This window comes from Marmota marmota, unplaced genomic scaffold (assembly GCF_001458135.2).
Source record: "Marmota marmota marmota unplaced genomic scaffold, marMar, whole genome shotgun sequence".
Lineage (NCBI taxonomy): Eukaryota > Metazoa > Chordata > Mammalia > Rodentia > Sciuridae > Marmota > Marmota marmota.
In genome coordinates, this window is record NW_025999998.1 from 16,572,492 (window position 1) to 16,596,885 (window position 24,394).

Consider the following 24,394-nt stretch of genomic DNA (forward strand, 5'->3'; position numbering starts at 1 on the left):
ACAACAAGCAGGTGACTCCTACAACTAACTCTCCCAAGAGGTAGATGGTCTCTTTGTCCAATTCCAACTTGCCCCAGGGCTTCAGATCCATTCATCCAAAGCCTCCTGGTCATCTTCAGCTGGATGTGCCCCAAGAATATCAAGCTCCACAGATCTAAGCTGCTTTTTCCTACACCTGTGTATGCTCTATCTTGGTGGTGCCACCTTTCACCTGACTACCTCTGTGACAGACCGCAGAGTCAGTCATCCTGGATTCCATCCTCTCCATTGGCTCCATCTAGTCCCCACCATGCCTCACGAATTGTCCTTTCTGATTTTCTTTACTCTCTCCCACCACCACTACCTGGGCCAGGCTGTGGGACCCATCTTCTGAAGACCTGAAGTTCAATCAGCTACATAAACACATTTACATAAATATGGTATCAATAGAAAAGTACAGAATCGTATAAATAGAACTTTTGCCTGTGGTGAGCCATTTAGAAAGTTCATAATATGATTCAGCTTTAAATAAAGTTATATTTAAGAATTCACATCTATCTAAAATAGATGGAAAAATATATGCAGAATTAGATTAAACATTTTGTAGTCGGTTTCTTGTATATTTTATTTTGTTTCATTGCTGTTATTGTTTTGTGGTGTTCTGTTTTGTTTTGCTACCAGGGATTGAACCTGGGACGCCTTACCAATGAGCCACATCCCCAGCTTTTTTGATATTTTATTTTGTATTATATTTTTATTTTTTATATTTTATTATCAGGGTCTTGCTAAGTTGCTTAGGCCTCACTAAGTTGCTGAGGCTGGCTTTGAACTTGCAAAGCTCCTGCCTCAACCTCCTGAGCCACTGGGATTAAAGGCATGCACCACCACACCTAACTAGTTTCTTACATTTTTTTAAATGAAGGAACACAGAGCAATTCTGTTTTTAAAAATGTATATAGTCACACACGGTCTTCCACATCTTAACACAGGCCAGGCATCTGCAACCGGTAACACACCCGCAATGCCTTGGAGGCCATCAGGTTTCTCAGTATCCACTTTCTCCAAGGCATCTTTCTCTTTTTCCTCAAACCTTTGAATGATCTCCCAAGAGCACCATCCTCTCCCCAAAATACACATACCCACAAGTACTCTTGGCCAATGGCCTTGCCTCAGGAGCTGTGTGCCCACACCCTGCTTGCTTCCTCAGGTGCACCAGCCATATTCTCTCCTGTTTCCTTTCCTGGGGGAAAAGCCTGGGTCCTCCATTAACCGAGCTTCTCAGGGACTTCCTTTCAGCAAACTGCCTCCTCCTTGCTTCTGCAGTTTCTCCCTTGCTGGTGCATTTCCAGGACCATATTTATTTATTTTCTTTTCTCCTCATGAAACAAAACACCAGGAGCTCATCATGTCCTTATATTCCATCTCGATTCCCTTCACAGAGAAACTTGTAACAAACATTGTCTGTCATGGCTATCTCCAGGACTCCTCAGGCTGCCAGCAGCTCCACCACCCAACTGCTGGTCAGGCAGCTGCCTATCCTGAGACCCCATGCCTCCTCATAACCACACTGCACTCCACCCCTGGGGACCCAGGTGGCTGCATCCGTGTTCTTTTGGTGGAGTTCATTGTTCCATGAGGTGGCCCTGCCTGGCCCACTCCTCTCGTTTCCTTTGGGCTTCTCCTCAAACTCCTCCCAGTGACCCTCCTGAACAAGGCTATCTACAACAGTCCAACCCAACGCTCCCAACTCTGCGAGACCTCACACCACCATCATTTCCTATTCCCTTAAACGGCTTCATTTTTCTTCATAGCTCTTTTACTAATATTAAATTATGTTTTCCTTGCTTTTTTATTGTTGTTGTCTATATCTTCCATTTCTTTCATCCCTCTCCCGCTACATACATACACTAGAATGTAAGTCCTTGAAGAGGACAGTCTCTTATTCTCCACTTATTCCTAGAAATGAGAAGAGTACCTGAGAGATATAATAGATGCTCAGTAAATACACATTAATGACATAAATTGCCTAAGCTAAAAAATGATTCAAATTGTAGAGAACTCAAACTTCTGGGATTTGAAAGTGGATCTTTCTACTCTTTTAGATATTCTAACAGAATCGGGCTTTGGGAATTTTTGAAAAGATAAACACTTTACCTTTCTGATGTCACTCGGATTCTTTCCTCAAAGCTACAGTTCAGTCCTTCCATCTTCTCATGGAAATATTTCTCCACACATTGTTCTTCAAAATCATGAAGTTTTTTCAGATCTTCCTTACTCAGGTAGAGTTCTGTGGTGATAAATTTTATATGTAAAAAAAGATTATTCTTTCCCTTAATGGAAGCCGATACAGGGTACGCTGTGGTTTGGATACAGCTTGAGTGTGTCTCCCAGAGGATCATGTGCTGGAAGCTTGGGGCTCAGTGCAGTGTTGCTGAGGTGGTGAGACCCTTGAGAGATGATCAGACTATGGGGCACCATCCTTGGAAGGGATTAAAGTAGATCTCACAGGACCAGTTAGAACAAGCCTGGACCTCCACCCCTTGCTTCCTGTCTTTCCGTGTGTACCTAACCACCTCCATGCATCCCCACCACATGATGTCATCCACCATGTTACAAGATCCTCACTAAAGGCCAACCAGATGGAGCCACCTGATCTTGAATTTTCAGCCTCCAAAGCCACCTACTAAATAGAGATGACCCTTCAACAACATGAGGGTTAGAGGCACTGAGGCCCATGCAGTCAAAAATCCACATATAACATTTGACTTTCCAAAAACCTAACTACTAATAGCCTTCAGTTGACAGTCTTACCAAATATATGATTAATACTTGTTCTGTATGATATATTGTGAAAATTTTGAAAGAACTGCGAGAGATCACTTTTTACTATGATAAGCAATTTACTGGAAAAATGAACTGCTCGTGTGATAATCAGTGTTTCATGCATTTTAAGTAGATAGTTAAAACACTTGAGCTCACCACAACAGGAGTAGGTGGCTATAAGATAATAACAATAATATAGTGTGTAGCACAGTTACTGTTATGTAGTTGTGATTTAATGCTGCATCTTTACATTTGTTTAAATTTCCTTGATTGCAAATGGTACCATAACTACTCTGGCACCATAACTGTTCTATAAATTTTAGTTTTTATATAATTTTGTGCATAATTTGTACTAGTAATATTTTGTGTATATTTTAATGTAGTGATAAAATAGATAACTTTCTATACCTATTTTATGTATTCATGACATAACTTTTTCTTCATTTTCTTGATATTTCTACTGTGTAGAAATGTCTTCAAGTTTTTAAAATTGTCACAAATCTTCAAAAATAAAATCTGTGTAAAAGGGGAGCCTTAAAGTACAAACTAGTACAAAGTCAATTGTAAATTTCTTTTCTTCAGAAATAGTTTCAGGTATTTTGCAACAGCAACACACAAAATGGACAAAGGATATGAGGGTTTTTTTTCATTTGTATTAAAAATGATCGAACTAGGTTGGGTGTGTAGCTCAGGGGTAGAGAACATGCCTTGCATAGGCAAGCCCCTGGGTTCAATCCCCAGCACCACAAAAATCAACAAACAAATACTTTTAAAAATAAAAATGATAGTAATGTAGCTTGTATGATAAAAGATTGTCACATTGTATTCTTAATATTAATGGAGAAGTACTACACAAAAGCAGCTGGATACATGACCATTTGTAACTCCACATTATGTACAACCATAAGAATGGGAAGCTATACTCCATGTATGTATAATATGTCAAAATACATTCTATTGTCATACATAACTAAAAAGTACAAATAAAAATTTTTTAAAAAAAGAAAGAGTGGAAACACCAGGCTGAGTCTCTCCCACTTATTCTTTGAAAATGATTTATATAGAGAACATACTTTCTTTTTTTCCAATTTTTATTCTAATTTGTTATGTACAACAGCAGAATGCATTCAATTCATATTACACATATAGAGTACAATTTTTCATATCTCTGGTTGTACATAAAATATAGTCACACCATTCATGTCTTCGTACAAATACTTAGGGTAATTATGACTATCTCATTCCACTGTCGTTCCTACCTCTATTCTCCTTCCTTACCCCTCTCTCCCCTTTGGTCTATCTAGAGTTCATCTAATCCACCCATGCTCCCTCCACCCCCAATCCCATTATGAATCAGCATCCTTAAATCAGAAAAAAAATCAGCATTTGTTTTTTGGGGTTTGGCTAAATCCATTTAGCATTATCTTCTCCAACTCCATCCATTTACCTGCAAATGCCATGACTTTATTCCCTTTTAATGCTGAATAGTATTCCATTGTGCATATATACCACATTTTCATTATCCATTCATCAACTGAAGGGCATCTAGTTTAGTTCCATAGTTTAGCTATTGTGAATTGTGCTGCAATAAACACAGATGTGGCTGTGTCCCTGTAGTATGCTGTTTTTAAGTCCTTTAGGTATAGACCAAGGAGAGAGATAGATGGGTCAAATGTGGTTCCATTCCCAGTTTCCCAAGGAATCTCCATACTGCTTTCTAGATTGAATGCACCAATTTGCAGTCCCACCAGCAATGTGTGAATGTGCCTTTTTCCCCACATCCTCACCAACAGTTATTGTTGTTTGTATTTTTTATAGCTGCCATTCTGACTGGAGTGAGATAAAATCTTAGAGTTGTTGTGATTTGCATTTCTCTAACTGCTAGAGATGTGGAACATTTTTTCATATATTTGTTGATTGATTGTATAACTGAGAAATGTCTATTCAGTTCCTTGGCCCATGTATCGATTGGGTTATTTGTTTGGGGGAGGTTGAAATTTTTAAGTTCTTTATTTATCCTAGAGATTAGTACTCTATCTGATGTGCATGTGATAAAAATTTGCTCCCAAAATGTAGGCTCTTTATTCACCTCACTGATTATTTCTTTTGTTGAGAAGAAACTTTTAGTTTCTTCCCATCCCATTTGTTGGTTCTTGATCTTAATTATTGCACTTTAGGAGTCTTATTAAGGAAGTCCAGGCCTAATCTGACATGATGGAGATTTGGGCCTACTTTTCTTCTATTAGGTGGAGTGTCTCTGGTTTAATTACTAGGTCTTTGATGCACTTTGAGTTGAATTTTATGCATGGTGAGAGATACAGGTTTAATTTCATTTTGTTGCATATGGATTTCCAGTTTTCCCAGCATCTTTTGTTGAAGAGGCTATCTTTTCTCCAATGTAAGTTTTTGGCGCCTTTGTCTAAAATAAGATAACTGTAGTTATGTGGGTTTGTCTCTGTGTCCTCTATTCTGTACCATTGGTCTAAAAGTCTATTTTGGTGGCAATATTATGCTGGTTTTGTTACTATTGCTCTGTAATACAGTTTAAGGTCTGGTACAGTGATACCACCTGCTTCACTCTTCTTGCTAAGGATTGCTTTAGCTATTCTGGGTCTCTTATTTTTCCAGATGAATTTCATGATTGCTTTTTCTATTTCTATGAAGAAGATCATTGGGATCTTAATAGGAATTGCATTAAATCTGCATAGCACTTTTGGTAGTATGGCCATTTTAATAATATTAATTCTGCCTATCCAGGAACATAGGAGATCTTTTCGTTTTCTGAGATCTCCTTCAACTTCTTTCTTTGGTGTTCTGTAGTTTTCGCTATACAGGTCTTTCACCTCTATTGTTAGATTGATTCCCAAATACTTTTCTTTGAGGTTATCATAAAGGGAATAGTTTTCCTGATTTCTCTTTCAGCTAATATATCACTGGTGTACAGAAATGCAATTGATTTATTGGAGTTGATTTCATACCCTGATACTTTGCTAAATTTGTTTATGAGTTCTAGAAGCTTTCCAATAGAGTTTTCTAAATATATAATTATGTCATAGGCAAATAGGGATAGTTTGAACTCCTCTTTTCCTATTCATATCTCTTTAATTTCTTTTCTTTCTTTTTTTTTTTTTTTTTTGTCTTAATTGCTCTGGCTAGAGTTTCAAGGACTATGTTGAATAGGAGTAGTGAAAGAGGGCATTCCTATCTTGTTCCAGCTTTTAGAGGGAATGCTTTCAAATTTTCTCCATTGAGAATGATGTTTGCCTTGGGTTTAGCACATGTGGCATTTACCATGTGGAGATATGTTCCTATTATCGCTTATTTTTCTAATATTTTGAACATGAATGAATGCTGAATTTTGTCAAATGCTTTTCTGCATCTATTGAGATAAACAAGTGATTCTTGTCTTTAAATATATTGATGTGGTGAATTATGCTTATTGATTTCTGTAAGTTGAACCAACCTTGCATCCCTAGAATGAACCCCAATTGATCATGGTACACTATCTTTTTGATGTGTTTTTGTATGCATTTTGTCAGTATTTTATAGAGAATTTTTGCATCAATGTTCAAGGCATTAATTTCCAGGATATACAAAGAACTCAAAAAACTCAACACCAGAAAAATAAATAACCCAATCAATAAATGGGCAAAGGAACTGAACAAACACTTCAAAGAAGAAATACAAATGGACAAAAAATAATGAAAAAATTTTCAACATCTCTAGCAATTAGAGAATTGCAAATTAAAAGTACACTGAGCTTCTACCTCACTACCATCTAAATCACAATTATCAAGACTATAAGTAATAAGAAATGCTGGCCAAGATGTGAGGAGAAAGGTACTCTCAGACAATATTGATGGAGCTTCAAATTGGTGCAACCACTATGGAAAGCAGTATGGAGATTCCTTAGAAAATTTGGAATGGAACCACCATTTGACCCAGCTATCCTACTCCTTGGTCTATACCCAAAGGACTTAAAATCAGCATACTACAGTGACCCAGACACATCAATGTTTATAGAAGTTCAACTCACAATAGCCAAGCTATGGAAACAACCTAGGTGTCCTTCAAGAGATGAATGAATAAATAAAATGTGGTATATATACACAATGGAATATTACCCATCCATAAAGAAGAATGAAATTATGGCATTTGCTGGTAAATGGATGGAAGTGGAGAATCTGATGCTAAGTGAAATAAGCCAGTCCCAAAACACCAAAGGCTAAATATTCTCTCTGATATGTGATGCTAACCCAAAACAAGCAGGGTTGGAAAGGGGAATAACAGAAATCCATTGGATTAAACAAAGGGAAAAAAGGTAAGGGAGAGGTCAGGGAAATAGGAAAGACAGTATAATTAATAGGACATAACTTTCCTAGCCTTGTATTTGCATACGCGACCAGGGTAACCCATATCATGTACAAACACAAGAGTAGTATCCTAAATAGAGCAAGTTATACTCTATGTATATATAAAATTATATATACAAAATACATTCTACTGTCATGTGTAACTAAAAAGAAGAGATTTTTACAGAGAATAGTTTATTAAGTACCATATACTATGTGAAAACTGGGAAAGAAGGTAAATGGTTCAGAAAAAAATAATACTCTCACAGGCCTTTCCTGTAGATGGCAAAGGAACATAGTAGAAGCAGAAGGAAGGAAGTCTGAAAGAATAGTTAGTTTTCACTTCTCTAACTTTTCATATGAGGTAATACATGCTGACTGCAGAGCCTTTAAGAAATCTAAATAAGCAAATGTTTAAAAAAAATCCTAATTGCACCACTCAGAAATAACCATGTTGATATTTGGGACTATATCATTTTTATCTTTCATTTTATCTCCGTGTTATGTAGTCTTATATAATAAATATACAGGCTATAGAAAATTTAAAAAAAAAAACTGTCCTGATGTGAGTCTTTGCTGTGGACGCCGGAAGCAAACTATTAAAATTGCAATTTCAGAGATGGATGCACCTTGCAAATGTGGAGCATTCCTACGACTATCCGCCAGGTGTCACTGCTGCCTCGTGTGTAAATGTCTCTATCCTCCGTACAAAGAATCGGAAGTAACACCATGAAAATGTTCCAGAGCTTGGGATCAAAGTCACCTTCAATTGAAAAGTTTACTTGAGTTTTTTAATGGAATTGTCCTGTAAGCCATGATAACAGTAAGCCCAGGAAAGCCTCTTTTATAGGACACCAGAAAGTCTGGGCAAAGCCTAACCAATTCCGGGATCTCTTTAATGGTTCACACCCTATTAGGTTGCAATGGTTCTGCGGCCAATGCCTGGGATGTCTCTCTATTAGAAGCCTAAAATTTACAGTATAATTATAAGTCTCCAACTTAATTTCAATTGTGCCTTGGCTTCCTTCTAAAAGCTAAATCTATTGGGAAGAAAATTTTTTTAAAAATCTTCAAAGTGACTTAAGAGGAAAGAAAGTACTTCACAGAACCAGCTACAACTAGCGAAAGAGTATGATGACCTTTCAACCCCATAGCAACATTGTAGGGGACAATATGGCCCCCTATTAATATAAATAGTCCACTATCCCTTATCTGCAATATAATTCAAATTTTTTCTTTTTTAGTTTTAGAAAAGTAACATGGTATATACATTATAAATAATGTGAACTCCTTAGTTAAGGCTAGAACATTCCTCAAAATCAAAACATTACTATTTCTACAATAAAATCAACGAATAATAATACTGCAGTTCCCTCTTCTGGACCTTTTCTGGCCAAATGAATTTTCCCCAGTTTATTAAAAAAAAAATTAAGACTTTCAGTTTTCAGAAGTATTCTGGATTAAGGAATTGGGATAAAGTATCGTGACTTTATGCCACTGACTGCTATGCGTAGGAATTAACCTAGAAATGGACCTGGTACCAACTGTGGGATTTTTTGACAGGCATCAGAGAGGGTCTGTACAGCACAATGAATAGTGTTCTCTTAGGACAGTGAGTGGGCTGTCATATCATAGTCATGATTTGGCAAAGAAGGGCAGAGGGTGTGGTTCAGTGGTAGACTGCTTTTTACACATGCTGGAAGGCCTGGGTTCAATCCCCAGCACCATGAAAAGAAAAAAAAAATTTTTAATTAGACTAAACAATTAAACAAGATGAACTAGAAAAATGTCCAAATATGTAGATTTGCACTCTAGAAGAACAAAAAGTGAGAACCCATAATTCCATATTTCTGCATCCTGAATTGAAGTTTTTAAAAATTAGAAATATCCCTTTCAGAACTCCTTTCATCCTCCACAGATGACAGAACCAGAGACCCAGAACTCTAGTTAATCAGTTAAGAAAAGCCTTGCTTCTGTATTTTCCTTCAACCCTAAGGCCTTCTGGAATGGCTTTCTATTTGAATTCCACCTTCCACAACAGGGAAATGAGCAAGGATCAGGTGACGACTCCCTAGGAGTTCCTTCAGTGAGTTACCAGGTCAGCAGGGAAAACACAGGTTCCAGATAACAGAAAGCTTTTCCACATTCAAACACAGATTCTGTCCCTACCTGTTCCTTTCTTTCAAAGTATCACTTATCTTGGCAAAGGGCCAAAAATGAGGTCAATGTATTTACCTAGACCAGGTACACCAGCTGACAGTCTATTGTTAATTAACTCTGTCTTTCATCCTGGGCCCTTGATTTTAATTCTCAGTGCTCCAATGTGTCTTCACCATGGACCTCCACCCTTTACTCTCTTCCTTCCTCCTGCCCCACCAATAAAAACTTACTTAATCCAACGTCACCCTCATCTTGATCATGTGGAGCTCGGTAACAACACAGACCGCGGAGGAGGAGGCCCAGGTGGCTGAGCAGGATGAAAGGTGGGGGCAGCCAGGGCTTCTCATGGTATGTCATGATGTAGCGATAGCGATTATATTTCCATAGCTTGTTTGAAATGGATTTCATATCTACGTACACATTGCTGTAAGTTGTAGAAAGAGAGGAACAAGGTTTTAATGTGGGATCCCAAAACAACAGCAGTTAGATTCTTTCTTTAGAGTACAATTTTTCTGATCCTCCTTTTCCACCTCTTTTTTATAGGTCACTTTGGATTTTCCCTTAAATTACATCAGTTATAATAGGAAGACAGTAAATATTGACATTATAAAACTCAAGATGGAAATAATGGTGAATGGTAGTTATTCAAAACAACATATGATCTTTGATTACTTAAGTGTATGATTTGGGGGGAGAGTATGATAGAATATCCACCTTAGCATTTTGCTTGAACTAACAAAATTTAACAGCAGAGTTAAATTTGAGTAGAGTGGCTCAATTTAGCAAATAAAAGCACAGACAAACTAAACTTGAGCAATGATAAGGAGAAGGAATTGGAACTATCCTGGGAAAAGCCAGCTTCAGATAATGGGAGAAGTTTCATAGGATGCATCCAGTGAACAACCCACACATAGGTGGCTGGGTTGGCACAGTGGATCTCAAAGTGCAGCCACTGAACCAGCAGCATCTCATCACCTGAGAACATGCCAGAGTTGCAAATCCTTAGGCCCCATTCCAGAACTACTGAATTAGAAACTCATTTGAGTGGTGAGAACCACTCTATTACAAATTGTTGGTCCAAACATGACTACTGCTTGTCCACCAGCAGATGGCGACATTCATAGTGTATTTCAGATACTTTAATAATTGCTATAATTGCCTTAAAGGGCCCCTGAACAAGTGGTCTGATCTGGGGGTCAGTCAGCTTGTTTGGTCCTCCTTGTGTTCATCTCTAAAATTAGAATATGGGTCCATGTGAGGATTTCTCAGCCTCTCTTTTGACACCCAACATAGTGGGGAGGGCAGGAGCTGGGGGGCGGGGTACCAGGAATTAAACTCAGGGGCCCTCAGCCTCAGAGCCACATCCCCAGCCCTATTTTATAATTTTATCTAGAGACAGGGTTTCACTGAGTTGCTTAGCACTCAGTGATGGGGCTGGCTTTGAACTCACAATCCTCCTGTCTTAGCCACCCGAGCTGCTGGGATTTCTGGTGTGTGCCATGGTGCCCAGCTGACACCCAACATGTTTGAGAAACAAAAATCTTACATCCTATTTTAATATTATATGAGATATCAAAAATAGCCATAGTATACTTAAATATCAATAAATGTAGTGCGGTCATAAAACAGCCAGGCTAAGAGAGATGACAGTTAACATATAGTCTTGTAACAAGTGGGAAGATATGTCCTCTATATCCCAGGTGCAAAACCAACATGCACTTTGGGGGAGATATGATTTATTTTGCCTACCTCCAGTCTCTACCTTCTCTACTTTTTTTTTTTTTTTTTTTTTTTTTTAAACTTGGCTTCCATGCAGTGATTTTCTTTTTCTTATCTTTCTTCCGTGAGATAATCAATGAATAAAATACCCAGCAGAGTGCCTGGCATATAAGAGGCATTCAGAAAATACCAGCCTTTTGCCAATGCTGCACTAGTTTGCTTTCATTCATAAAGCATCTACTAAATAAGCAGATGCTCGTTTCTGTGTTTGGGATAAATTTATGAGCAAAAAAATATAGAAAAATATTTCTTCTTGTGGAGTAGAAGCGCTGAATAACAGAATAACATGATAAATAAATAAAACATAAACCAGATTATGTCTATACTGTTTGTGAGCATTAAAACAAAGAAGGGGCACAAGACATGCCAAGGATATGGAAGAGTAAAGAGGGCTTAACTTTGAACTGTAATGCCTAAGTGAGGCCTAATAGGGCATGAGGGAATGAGCCACATGGCTGTGATGGGGGAGCACTCCATAGGGAACATAGTGTAAATGCATCTGTGTTGTTGAAAAACTGAGAGCAGCCAGTATGTTTGGAGAATGCTATATGATTTGGTATGAGGTCCTTCCCTGTAGCCCCTTTCCCTTTATTTCTCTGTTTCCTGGCCACCATGAACAGAGCAGCTTTCCTCCTCCACACTCTTCCGCCATGATGTTCTACCTCACCATGGGCCCAGAGCTATGCAGTCAGCCCACCATGGACTGAATCGCTGGAACCAAAATCCAAAATAAACTTTCCCTTCTTTAAGCTGTTCTTGTCAGGTATTTTGGTCCCAGTGGCAAACAAGCTGACTAAAACAGAAATAAGTTAAAGGGAAAAGTGGGATGAAGGATGATTTAAGAAGATCGGAAGCCAAATCACATGGGCCATATAGGTCATTGTAAGGATTTTGATTTTTGCTCAAAGGAAAATTGGAAGCCACTCAAGGGTCTGGAGCAGAGGAGTGACCTCATCTGACATATGTTTTTAAGGGGTTTTAATTGAGCTACTGTGTTGAGAACAGAATAGAGGGACCAAAGACTGAAGCAGAAAATTAAATGAGGAGGCTCTATGGTAAGAGCAGGGTAGTGAGGGGTGGTCAAACAGGCAAGGGCTGACTCAATCTCAGTTTCTAACAGTTTAGAGACAGAGATAACAACAGTCATTGAGAATGACTCCAGCAGGTTTCTAAACAGCTGAAAAGATATTGTTTCAAAAGAAACTCATGTTCTTCCTCACAGATTTGCAATCCACTAGTAACAGAGTAAGTATACACTGAGAAAGAGAGGAATCAAGAGTCTGGACAGTTTAAATTTAAAAGAAACTACTACATTTCTGACTAGTGATGGAAGAGGACAGTTAAATCTACCTGACTGGGGTATAATAAGAGCCGGGCTAGAGATATAAAGTGGAATGAGTCAAGATACACAGGAACTGGACAAGATCACAATAAATAAATACATACATAAAGGAAAAGCAAGGTCTGGCCCAGAGACACAAAGATGAACCATAAAAAGGAGATGTAGATAAAGTGAAAAATGAGAGAGAAGAAAAGAGAGAACGAGATATTCTGAGACCCATGGGTAAAAGGTGCATTAAGAACTCTAAGGACCCATAAACTATTGCTCTTTCATTAACCTGACTCCCTTTATGACAACTCAAGATCTCTTCCCATGATGCTCTCAGTACGCTTTCTCTCTATTGATAATGATTCATTGCCTCACATGCTCTGCTTCCTTCCTACCAGGATTTTCGTGCCTATGCTTTAAAGCCACAGTAAATAAAACATGAAACACAAAAACAGAGGTAATATTCTCAACATACATGTAAATCTCCTCTACATGCTTGTCCCCAGCTTATATTTAAATAAAACAAGCAAATATAATTAAAATCACCTACTTGAAGAAGGCAATCAACAGGTTCACCATGATGATGTATTGCACGAAGAGGTAGACAGCTTGCAGGAACGGAGTAAGAAAAGCACCCGGAGGGCAAGTCGGCTGGCTTGAACAAACTACACACAGAGAATGTAAATGAGCGAGAGAGATGATCAACCACAGTCCCAAAACCCTCCCCAGACACTGAGCACTTGAACTTTGCAAAATGCCAAACTTTATGCACTTCTTAGATTCAGATAAGTACTCTCCAGATTATTTGTTTTTAACTGAGTACCTATGAAGGTTCAATTTCTGCATGTTGGCCAAATCCCCTATGTACCATCTATCTCTGAAGCGTAGACTTCTCCATACATCATCCAGTATGGCTCAAACACAACATCTCGAGCGAGGCTCCAAGACGGAGGCTCCTTTGGCGAAAGGATGGCTTTGCGCGCCACTCCAAAGCTCAGCAAGACGATGGCCATCATGATGACAATGTAAAACATGTTTGCTGCCTGCAAAATAGCACAGCTCAACTGGAATTTTACCACAGATTTGAAATTTAAAAAAAAAATAAATACTAGCAGCCATCATAATTACATTTATCAATAATATTGTCTAGTCATTAACTAAAATGCCCTACTCTATAAACAGCTGGATTTTCTTTGGCAAATTATTTCCTTTTCTCTGCACAGTACATGTTTCAAGTCAAACTGATCTATGGAACCACACAAATATGCTGAGTAGAGAATACATGCTTCTTTTTTTAAACAGTAATATATATAAAATGTGAGCAGCTTTTAGTTAATATCCAACTTTTTGTTTTGTTTTGTGATACTAGAGATTTAACCTAAGGGGACTTTACCACTGAGTACATTCCCAGCCCTTTTTATTTTTTATTTTGAAACAGGGTCTTGCTAAGTTGCCCAGGCTGGACTCAAACTTGTAATACTCCTGCCTCAGACTCAGTAGCTGGGATTACATGTGCACCACTGCACCTGGATGCTTTCCCACACTCCTTATTTCACTGGTATTAGGCTGGGGCCATGAGACCCATTCTAGCTCACAGGCTGTGGAATGACAGAAACTTGGGTCACCTCCTGTGTAAAAAGCCATTAGATTCTCTATCCCTGTCATTCTCTGCTATGAGAAACCTTAGAAGCTACAAATGGGATATGACTATGCCACAAAATGGAGGGGTTCTGTACCCCCTGAGTGACTGCATAGAGACCCATGACCTTGTACTAAGACATTGAGATACACTAGTTACATCATACAGTCCATTAATAAATACCAATGTCACCAAGACTAGAGAAAACAATGAAAAGTAAGAAAAATCTCTCTGGACTCCTGCAGGTTCTCCCTTCTCTGTCACCTTCCTGTGTTTCAGCACTACTCCTACTCTCCAGAACTTGTCCCTTCCTAGTCAGCAAGTGGTCTAGAAGGAAAAATCAATAATAATGGTCTTGGGTATGTGCCAAACGTCAGATGGAGAAACTGACACAACTATACGGCAAGCTCAGATGACAGACGGAGCCAGGTGGCCGACTTTGGGATCCTGGCTCCCCTACACATGTCCTTGAGTTTACTTAACCTCCATTCCTTGTATGTAAAATGTGGCTAATAATTATACTTGTCCCATAAAGTTGTTATGACGACTAGAAAGTTCATATACACAAGATACTTAGTACAGTGTGTGGCCCATAGTAAGGACTATATTTGAATGTGGTAAGGGTGCGTGATAAAAGACTAATTAACACTTCAGCAGAAAATATTCTTGGTGGTAGCCTCACACAAATCTAACACAAGAAATTATTGTGCTCCAAGACTAATTTGACTCAATTCCATATTAACCAAAGGAGTATCTGGATAAATGATCCAATGTGTAATCATTCATATTAAATATGAACTTGTGGTTATATAGAAAACAGTGATGAAATGATCTGTCTGTGCTTCTAGAACTAATCCCCAAAGTTAAACTATTCTTTATGAACCATGAAATTAGGCAGAACCATAACAAAGAACACTTGCATATAGAAACCAGACTGTACTCACCATTTTTGCAATCATGGTCACATATGGACCTGCATGTTGATTCACAGCAAAGAAGTCCATGAGCCGTGAGAACCAGAATATGATGTCTATGCAGTAGATTAGTCTTCCTGCTGTGTGAAAAGGAGGGCTACCCAACCGAAGGCCAAAACCAACTGAAAACAGGCCAATGGCCACAGTTTCCATTAAGTTCCAGTACTCACTAATCCATACCTTCACCTTTTGAGTAATCTTCCCAGGTTCTGAAATACAGATCTGAAGAAGAAAGAAAGGGAAATTTTTTAAAATGAGGCAGAGGGGTGGGGGTGCAGCTCAATAGTAGAGTGCTTGCCTAGCATGCAGAAGGTCCTGGTTCAATCTTTTTTTGCACTGCCAAACCTAACATCACACAGGGATTTGAGACGAAAGTTATTCCAGGTAAAAAAAAATTATTAAACATGGGTCTGGGATTGTGTCTCAGTGCTAGAGCGCTTGCCTAGCACCATCGGGATCTGGGTTCGATCCTCAGCACCACATTAAAAAAAAAAAAGGCATTATGTTGTATCCATCTACACCTAAAAAATAAATATTAAAAAAATGATTAAACAATTCTATAAATATATTTTAATGCTTGTTAATTAAAATTAATTAAAAATTAAATTAATAATGTTAGCATTAATACTAGTTAATTGAAACTCCCCTAGAAATTTTTTTAAAAAGGAAAATAGTACTTTTCTAACTTTCATTGATCCAAAACAAAGATGAGAAGCATCAAGACAATTTAAAACTCAGTATTGGGCTGGGGATGTGGCTCAAGCGGTAGCACGCTCTCCTGGCATGCGCGGGGCGCTGGGTTCGATCCTCAGCACCACATAAAAATAAAAATGTTGTGTCCACCAAAAACTGAAAAATAAATATTAAAAAATTCTCTCTTTCTCTCTCTCTCATTCTCTCTCTCTCTTTAAAAAAAATAAAAATAAAAATAAAACTCAGTATTGCAATGGATCCACATCACTATGATTCCACTCCATGAGATCAATAGAATGCAGAGAATACTGGATTAAAACCAAAAAATCTAGTCCTACCACAGCAATTTAGCGAATTGTTAACAAACTAGTAGGAATATGATGTTGGAGCTTACTATCATAAGAAATCACCCTTGAAATACTTTACAAACTGAAATGTAAAAGCAAACATGTTCTCCCTGAATCCTAAAAAATTCAAATGTTTCTATAATGAATTGTTTGCTATAATCTTTGAACACCACATAAGTAACTAGTAGGCAATATAGGTATAATTACTAAAAATACATAGTATTATTATATATTATAGTATTATTATTATAGTTATTAATATTATTATAATTAATAACATATTATTATATGTGATTATTATTATACTTAGTATTTAATGTTGCTCAAATGGTAATAGGACAAAATAAATGCATGTAAGTGCATAAACAAAGAAATACATATACAATGACATCTAAAACAGTCTATTTGTGATTGTAGCTATAACTGCAAACGAATGTTAATTTTTAAGTGACTCAGTGCAAACTAGAAATGAAAGCTTGTTTGCTTTGTTTCTTAGACTACTTGCAATGAGTCCAAAGGGATTTTTAGCTTCAATTTTCAAAGTTGTTTAGTAGGAACTTTCAAATGCTGTAAATGAATTCCTTATGTATTCTGCAACTTCAGCCTTTACGTACCGCTCTGTCATGTAAAATTGATAACACATAGATAATGCTAGGCCATAAAAAATCAATCCCACAAAAAATATGCACTTCATGGAAATCAAATAGTTGGAGGGTTAATAACAATTAGATGCATCACCTGTCTATTCTAGGACTTAGATAAGTGCTTCAGAGATAACTGCTTCCAAAGTCCAGTAACCAGCAGAAAGTATTTGATAAGGATGAAGGGTTAAAATCGGGGAATTTTCCCCCAAGGATCTTCTTGGAGCATGTAAATCAGTATCAGAATATTCTCTCTCCCACCCTCAGCTGTCCCTTTACATCACCAGACCTGAGAACAACTCTACCAGAGGTAAGCAGAGGACGAGAAATTATACCCCATTTGATTCAAATGTATGATATGTCAAGATCATTGTATTGTCATGAGCAACTAATAAAAAAAAATAGAAGGAAAACTCACCTCCCTGACTTTCTCAATAGCATTGGTGAAGATGTAAATGATAACAAGCCACTCTTGCACGCTGGGTTGGGGCTGCATCTCCACCAACACAGTGTAAGTGAACAGCATGAGGAATGCCAGATATGCCATCTGTGAGGGGACACACATTCCCTGGATGTGAGTGCCAGCAGTCATGGAGGATGCCAATCAGACACACAGAGAGTCCAGAAGAAACAGAGCCATGAATTTCAACATGATAACACAAAAACACATCGGGGGCCACCTTCAAATTATTGGTGACCTAATATCAAGGAAATCACAAGAATCTATGGTTTTCTAGTCTAAAATTTGGTGGCAGAAATGAAAATCACTGTTCTCAGATGCATGGAAGGGGATACTGTCTCATCCTGTTTACTTCACACTGGAATTTCCAGTACCCTGCACATTCCAATGTGGATACTAGCAGACTAACGGCAAGCCAGAGAAGAATCTCATGGCTCCCTTCAATTTAAACATCGACAGTATGTCTGCCAAATATGTCCGATGAGCAACATCAGTGGAGTGTGTCTTCAAATACAATGAGTTGTGACATTTACTACACTGGGAATATTAATTTATGTTGATTAAAATATTGTGGCTGATAGAAAAGTTTGCCTAACTGTAATCCCTTGTAACTATAGACTGTTTGTGGCTTATCAGCACTCAGAACTATGTCTAACACATGGTAGACATTCAATCCATGTTACATATTATACCTAGATTTCTAATCTCTTCAATGAATTAAAACATAATAAACACATGCATAAGTATACATAGTGAGTAACAGCTTTGTAATCTTATTTAGTATTCTTATCTTCTTAAGATTTATACCCAGAAGCTGGGCACACACATTGGAACTGAGACAAATCTTAATAAATTATCCACCAGAAAGGCTTTACCAATTTACATTGTCACCAACGAGTTATGAATCATGCAGTTGTTTAAACAGCTTTGGAGAGAAGACACAGCACTTGCTGACCCATACTTATTTCTAAAAATCCTAAGTCCACAGAGAGAAAAATGTCTGTTTTGTTCTCACAAGAAACATTAGTTTAACCTTGATCCTTATTTTTCATGCCTTTTTGAATTCTAAGTTGGTAAGTCTGGTTCTAAGTCTGGTTCTAAGTCTAGTTCTGTACAGGTAACAAAGAAAATGGCTTAAACCATTTCTGACTACACTAGAATGATATTATTTACAGAAGGTGGCATTTGTGGGTAGCCACTATAGATCTAACTGCCTGTAAGTTAAGGAACTATAGAACAGAATCATATAAAAAAAGTTAAGGTAAAGTTAACTAATTCTATACTTGTCTTTTATCTCAATGTCTACTCTTATGACTTCCTAGGGACATAATTTAAATAAATTTATTCTACCAAAGCAGTTATATTTTTTTTTGCATTTTCTTCATTGATTTCATAGTAACCAGAAAAATTAATCCCTTAATTTTTATTCCAGGGTGTATTTTTATTCATACATTATTTATATTTCATCCATTTGTCTATAGTTCCTTTGTATTAATACTTGCCTATCCCCTGCTTTATATTTGAATAATTTATATAATTTAATATATAATTAATATTATTATATATAATTTAATATATATCATTTATCATTTAATAATCAGAAATCGTATCCTCTACTCAACTGCAAGGTTCTGGAGGTCAGTGACTATGTTTGACAACCTGCTTTCCACCTACCTCTCGTGCTTTGTACTGTGCTTCAGAAAGAACAATAAGCTTTCAGTTAAATGTAATTGAATGGTTTGGACCTTATGTCATCTTCAGCCATAATACTTTTTCTTCTAACATATGTAGGTATGACTATATGAACGTAACAGATTTACAAACAAAAAGACAACAAATGCATCCAACAAATAGATACTGAGCTTGAACTTAATATACGGAGCACAAGTTCCTCTAATTAAGAACAGGTTGGGTTCTTACCCGCTATTTTCAGTCCATTTGCTCATTAGTCTAGAGTGACCTTTTACAAGGCTGCAAGCAACCCAAGTATTCACCTCTAGGAAAAACAAGGCTGAACTAAATCTCTCTAGTTACTTATGGTTTTGCTTTTGACTCTTTTTGTTTCTTTCCAATATGAAAAAATGTGATCTACAAAAATGTTTACATTTTTGCTTTTACATCACATCTGCAGCAAGATGCAGTACAGCACACACAGCAGAGTCCAGCAATGCGGAGCCAAGACTCAAACACTAGAGTGCACTGCTTGTACCATCTGTTATGGTGGGCAGATCCAGATGACTTGGATCTACTGCTCAGTTTTCCTCCACCCTCTAAAAGCTCTCGAGGTTGGAAATTTCTAAGGAAAGAAACATGCAGATATTTAGAGTCTTTTGGGATTAACTCTTTTCTCAATAATGGTACTACTCTCAGCACTGGGCAAAGTAGCTCATGCATATAATCCCAGTGGCTCAGGAGGCTGAGACAGGAGGATCAAGTTCAAAGCCAGTCCAAGCAATTTAGCAAGACCCTAAGCAAATCAGCAAGAGCCTGTCTCAAAACAAAATATAAAGAAGGGCTGGGATGTGGCTCAATGGTAAAGTGCCCCTTGACTCAATCCCTGGTACAAAAAGAAAAGAAAGAAAGAAACTCTCAGGGCTCCTACTGGTTTCTCAAATATTTTTTTGCAAATTCAAAAAAGTAGTGAAACCATATCTGCCGCAGTCTGGCTGGGCACAATTCAGGAGCCACTTGTTAAAAGAAACGAACTTTATTTTTAGAACACACACACCGCACCACACAGCTCTTCAGGAAAAACCCTCAGAGCCCAACTGCCAACACCGGCTTCCCACAAGCCTCTCAACCTCCCCCACTCCTCCTGCTCTTGAGGCCGATTGGCTGGGTCATGTGGGCGGAGCCAAAAAAGTCCCCCAATGAGCAGGTCTGTGGTCTGAAAGGGCAGGGAAACAACCTAATGAGCATCACCGCAGAGGAGCCAATCAGTTGGCAGCTAGAAGTTTGCTGGCAGCTGGAAGTTTCCTGGGGCACCTTCGGCTGTGGCTCTCAACACACATCCTTTGAAGTGAGATTTGATTTTTAGAAACAGATAAAAGTCTTTCAGAGTTAGATATTTATTCAATAAATATATGAAATAAGTATGTGGTTGGCCAAGTACATATTGTGAAATATAACTCATTTAGATAAATATCTTTTAATAGTCACACTTCAAATGTTTAAGAAATACAAAACTTTGGCTAAGAACATTTTAAGTATAACTAAGCATTAGAAAAATAAATGCTACTAACAATGTGAAAGCACTCAATACATTTAATTTAATTAATTAATTAATTAATTAATTCACACTTTCTCTGAATCTTTGCTATCTATAATAGAGTTGATATTTGATGGCACAATTCAGATTCTAAACTTTTTATTATCCACACATGCTGTTGAAGACAAAAACAAACACTTGCATTTTTGTCTATGTCACACAAACAATTATTATTAATATTAATGGCATTCCTACAAAGAAAAGCTTGATTCAACTGCTGATTTTTCTTGCCCCACATGGGAAAAGAATCCACTTAATCCTACAGACACTGCTGTTAATCTTGTTGTTTCTCAAAGCTCCAAATGCTCAGTTCCATCTGTGCTAACTTCAAACTCTCTAAGGGAGAAGAATACACATGCTCTCAACTTCCCAACGTCTACTCTGGCTTCCCATGCCCTCTCCAATCCTCTTTGTGTCTCCTTTGTCTTTTTTTTCCCTGCATTTCTATACTTTTATCCCAAGTTGGAAAATCAGGTACTTCAGTGTCCACTTTACCATGAGCTCCTAATGGTCATTAATACTATTTATACTGCTGTAGTGAAACCAACCGTGTAAAACCAAAACTTCACAATGGGAGCGCTGTAGAACTCATAGACTTTCCTAGTCCAAGGAAGGCTTTTGGGCCCATTTGTTAAATCAAAGTGCTGATTTTCATCCACTTTCTCATCAGGGCCCCTCTCCAAATCACAGTCTTTCTGTAAAATAAAAAAACAATTTTCAGGGTGCAATTCAGTGGTAGAGCTCATGCTTTGCTTCTATGAGACCTTGAGTTCAACCCTCAGCACTTCCACCAAAATAATTAATAATAATAATAAATCATTTTGTAGGCAGCTTAACTCAAATGTTGACAGGTATGGAAATCTAAAACATCTTAAATGATATATTATAAATGAATTGTCCAAATTATAGGCTTAGCCTTAATCGTAAATGATATATTATAAATGAATTGTCCAAATTATAGTCTTAGCCTTAAAGAGAGAAAACTGCATATGTTACATAAATCTTTGACCAGGTAAGGAACATAGGATATTTCTGAAATGCAAACTGAATTTCTAGTAATCAAACCCAAAGTAAGAATAGTTCTAAGGAATTACAAATGTTCGCTGTTCCTGTTCTGATTAATCTCCTTTAGCAGTAATTTTGGAACTTCCTGGTAAAAGCAATAACATGTTACATTTATTTCCTTAATACAAGAGGACAAAATGGACATGAAATCAATAATGCCTCTACTCCAGATCATGGGAAGTCAGCCACAGTGTTCATTTAGGATTCTGACCTCTAGCAGCTTTCCAAGTATTTAGAGCTGAGAAGCTCTTAGCCTGGAGTTCACGGGCCCTCTGCTCAGGAGTTCCTTGGACACCCTGCAACTATATGCAGGTATTTGTGTTGTATGTGCATATTGTTTTTTTAGGAAAAGAATTAAACCTTTCATCAGCTTCTTAAAAATTATATGTCAGCCTAAAAGCAGTAACCCTTGTAGGTGATGAGCATGAGAACCTGTGGGACATGATCACCTGAGTGTGACCACACCCATGCCCACAGAGAGCAGGCTTTTGAAAAAGGAAACATGAGAAACGATATGAAAACAAAAAAGCACCTGTAGCCTAATTGTCATGATGAAGGAGAATATAGAAGCAAAAGGGAAGCAGGAGAGCTATACCCTACTTTATTTCTATGGGACTTTAATTTTTACTGGGAAATGCATTCATTTCATAATTTTAAAGTAATACTAAAAGAAAAGAAAGGAATATTCTCTGCTACTTCTCACCCTAACCCATTCCTTCAAACTAGTCACAAAAGTTCCTTCCCTAATGTCTATCCTGCAAGGTTAGCAAGATTTTTCAAGCTCAGAAATGAATCAAATTTTGTTTGAATTGTTTATAGAACAGCAAAAATGTAATTTTCAAGGCCTTGGGCATCCAGATGGGTTATCTTTAGTGCCTGTTTGTTTAGTTTCCCTCACTTTGTGCAGTGGAATTGAGGTTGTGACTTAGAGATGTAGGAACTGACCTGGTTCCTAACAGGTTTGAACAAGCCTCAAGTGAAAATGGCTGAAAACCAATTAGAAAAGTCATCATTGACTGAGATTTAATGACACCAATACCACTTCAAAAAGACCCCAGAAATCAATCATTAAGTAATGATCTTTCTATCGAATGACTTCTCTTATTTTTTCTAAGAGTGTTTCATTAGGCCTGAATTACTCCTGACAATTTAGAATGGACTATAAAGTATATAAAGTGACAATTGAGCCTATCTCTGAGTTGTCAAAAACAAATGCCATCAGAAAGTCAATATGGGACTTCTGTTCATGACTTCTGTTTTTTTCTTTAGAGGATGGCAGAGACAAAAATACTTGGCTTAGTTAGCTTGTTCATTCCATTCAGGTCCCTCTCTCTTTCTCTCTCTGCCTCCCTCCCTCTCTCTGTTCCTCTCTTCCACTCTCTTTCTCTCTAATACCAGCAAGTACACAAAATAAAATTACAACCACAACACTCAACCCTGATGCAGGTAGAATAGATTATTCAACCTGCTTAATTTTTTTCAATTGCTATTTATCAACCTAAGACTGAGTTCATCTCTCCCGTTCCAAACCTACTCCATTTTCATTCATTCCTGCATCCCTTTCAAGGCTCCTTGTGTACCCACCAATTTCTCAATCACATTTGCCATTTCCCTTTAACTCATTCCCCATGCTCAATTGACTCTTCATTAAAATCTGTCGTTTTCTCTCCCAATCTATTGCTACTGATCCTGGATAATGCCCGTATTACTTCTCACAAGAGTGTTCTTCCTGACCCATGTTCTCCCTGCCTTCATCCTGTCTTGGTGTTAAACCATCCTATGCACTGCAGGCAGTATAATTTTCCTATTAGTCATACACGTTCACTGGTTCTCCAATGATTAAAATGGAATTCATAGAGTAAAGCAAGCAGATCCAGAGGAGGATGGAGGGGAGGAAGAGGGAAGGTGCTGAGGAATGAAAGTAACCAAATTATTTTTATGTGCATGAATGAACATGCATAATGAATGCCACTGTCATGTATAATTAGAACATGTATAATAAAGATATAACTCTTTCCTTCATAGGGCATACAAGAATCTCTACAATTTAACCTCAACTTACTTTTCAAGCCATGCCTACAGATCCTTCCATGTCTACATATCCTCCATAACAAACAATGGCACTTGTGAAGTTCGCTGATGCCTTGTTATTTCCTGCCTCTGTGCCACTTCCTGTTGTCATTCTCTTTTCCCTCTCCACATCTTCAAGTCTCAACTCAAACATCACGTCTATCATGAAGCTGTCACCAACCCCTAACCCTCAGCTATGGGCTGAGGGTTATCTTCCATGGGTAAGCCCACTCTGCCTCTTCCTGTAGTTCATTCCTAAGACAGCCCATGGCATCCAAATTCCTGCTTTTAAGAGATTGGCAACTAGGAAAACTTAAATTTCTCTTGGCAAAGTAATTTTGCCCATTCAAATTTCAATGAGGAATTTTACAAAGCCTCACAAAACAAATACAGTATTTGATTCTGTATAGTTTCAGCACGAGAATAATGGCCTTCATTCTCCTATTACTATACATATTCTCATTATATTTATATTTATTATTTCAAAGGCACTCCAAAGGCATCTACTTTTTTTGCCTTCCTCTAGTTTTCTCCCACAATACATAATGCAAGTTATGCTCCTCAATTAATTAATCACATTGGCTGAATTTGCATTATGAAATCTTGTATATCCCAACAAACTGTTGCTCTCATCCTTACCCAGCAAAATTCTAAAACCTAGTCAGCTAATCAATAAGTGTTGCTTAAGTAAAATTCAAAGATTAAAGAAAACGTGTTCCTATGATTATAAGTTATTTGTAATACACATATGTGAAATACTTTTTTATAACTGATTTATGATTTAAAATGAATAATGGTGAGGCATCATGGACAT

The 24,394-nt window shown here is 37.6% G+C and overlaps 1 protein-coding gene across 8 annotated transcripts in view; it reads right to left on the reverse strand.

Moving 5' to 3' along the window:
• Positions 1-24,394, reverse strand: part of Trpm6 (transient receptor potential cation channel subfamily M member 6) — a 169,044-nt gene that overhangs the window by 40,202 nt on the left and 104,448 nt on the right. For 7 of the 8 annotated variants that reach the window (XR_007349047.1, XM_048806915.1, XM_048806914.1 and 4 more), the window contains 7 exons: positions 20,994-21,140; positions 17,136-17,264; positions 15,007-15,258; positions 13,292-13,466; positions 12,974-13,088; positions 9,545-9,738; positions 2,134-2,266 (listed from right to left, as the gene is read on the reverse strand). Coding sequence is in view for 7 of the 8 variants with exons in the window: in XM_048806915.1 (XP_048662872.1) it covers positions 2,134-2,266; positions 9,545-9,738; positions 12,974-13,088; positions 13,292-13,466; positions 15,007-15,258; positions 17,136-17,264; positions 20,994-21,140 (1,145 nt within the window). In the remaining variant the exon portion in view is untranslated. Of the gene's footprint in view, positions 1-2,133; positions 2,267-9,544; positions 9,739-12,973; positions 13,089-13,291; positions 13,467-15,006; positions 15,259-17,135; positions 17,265-20,993; positions 21,141-21,185; positions 23,175-24,394 lie in introns of those variants that run through there. The other variant, XM_048806920.1, reaches the window with a different exon arrangement.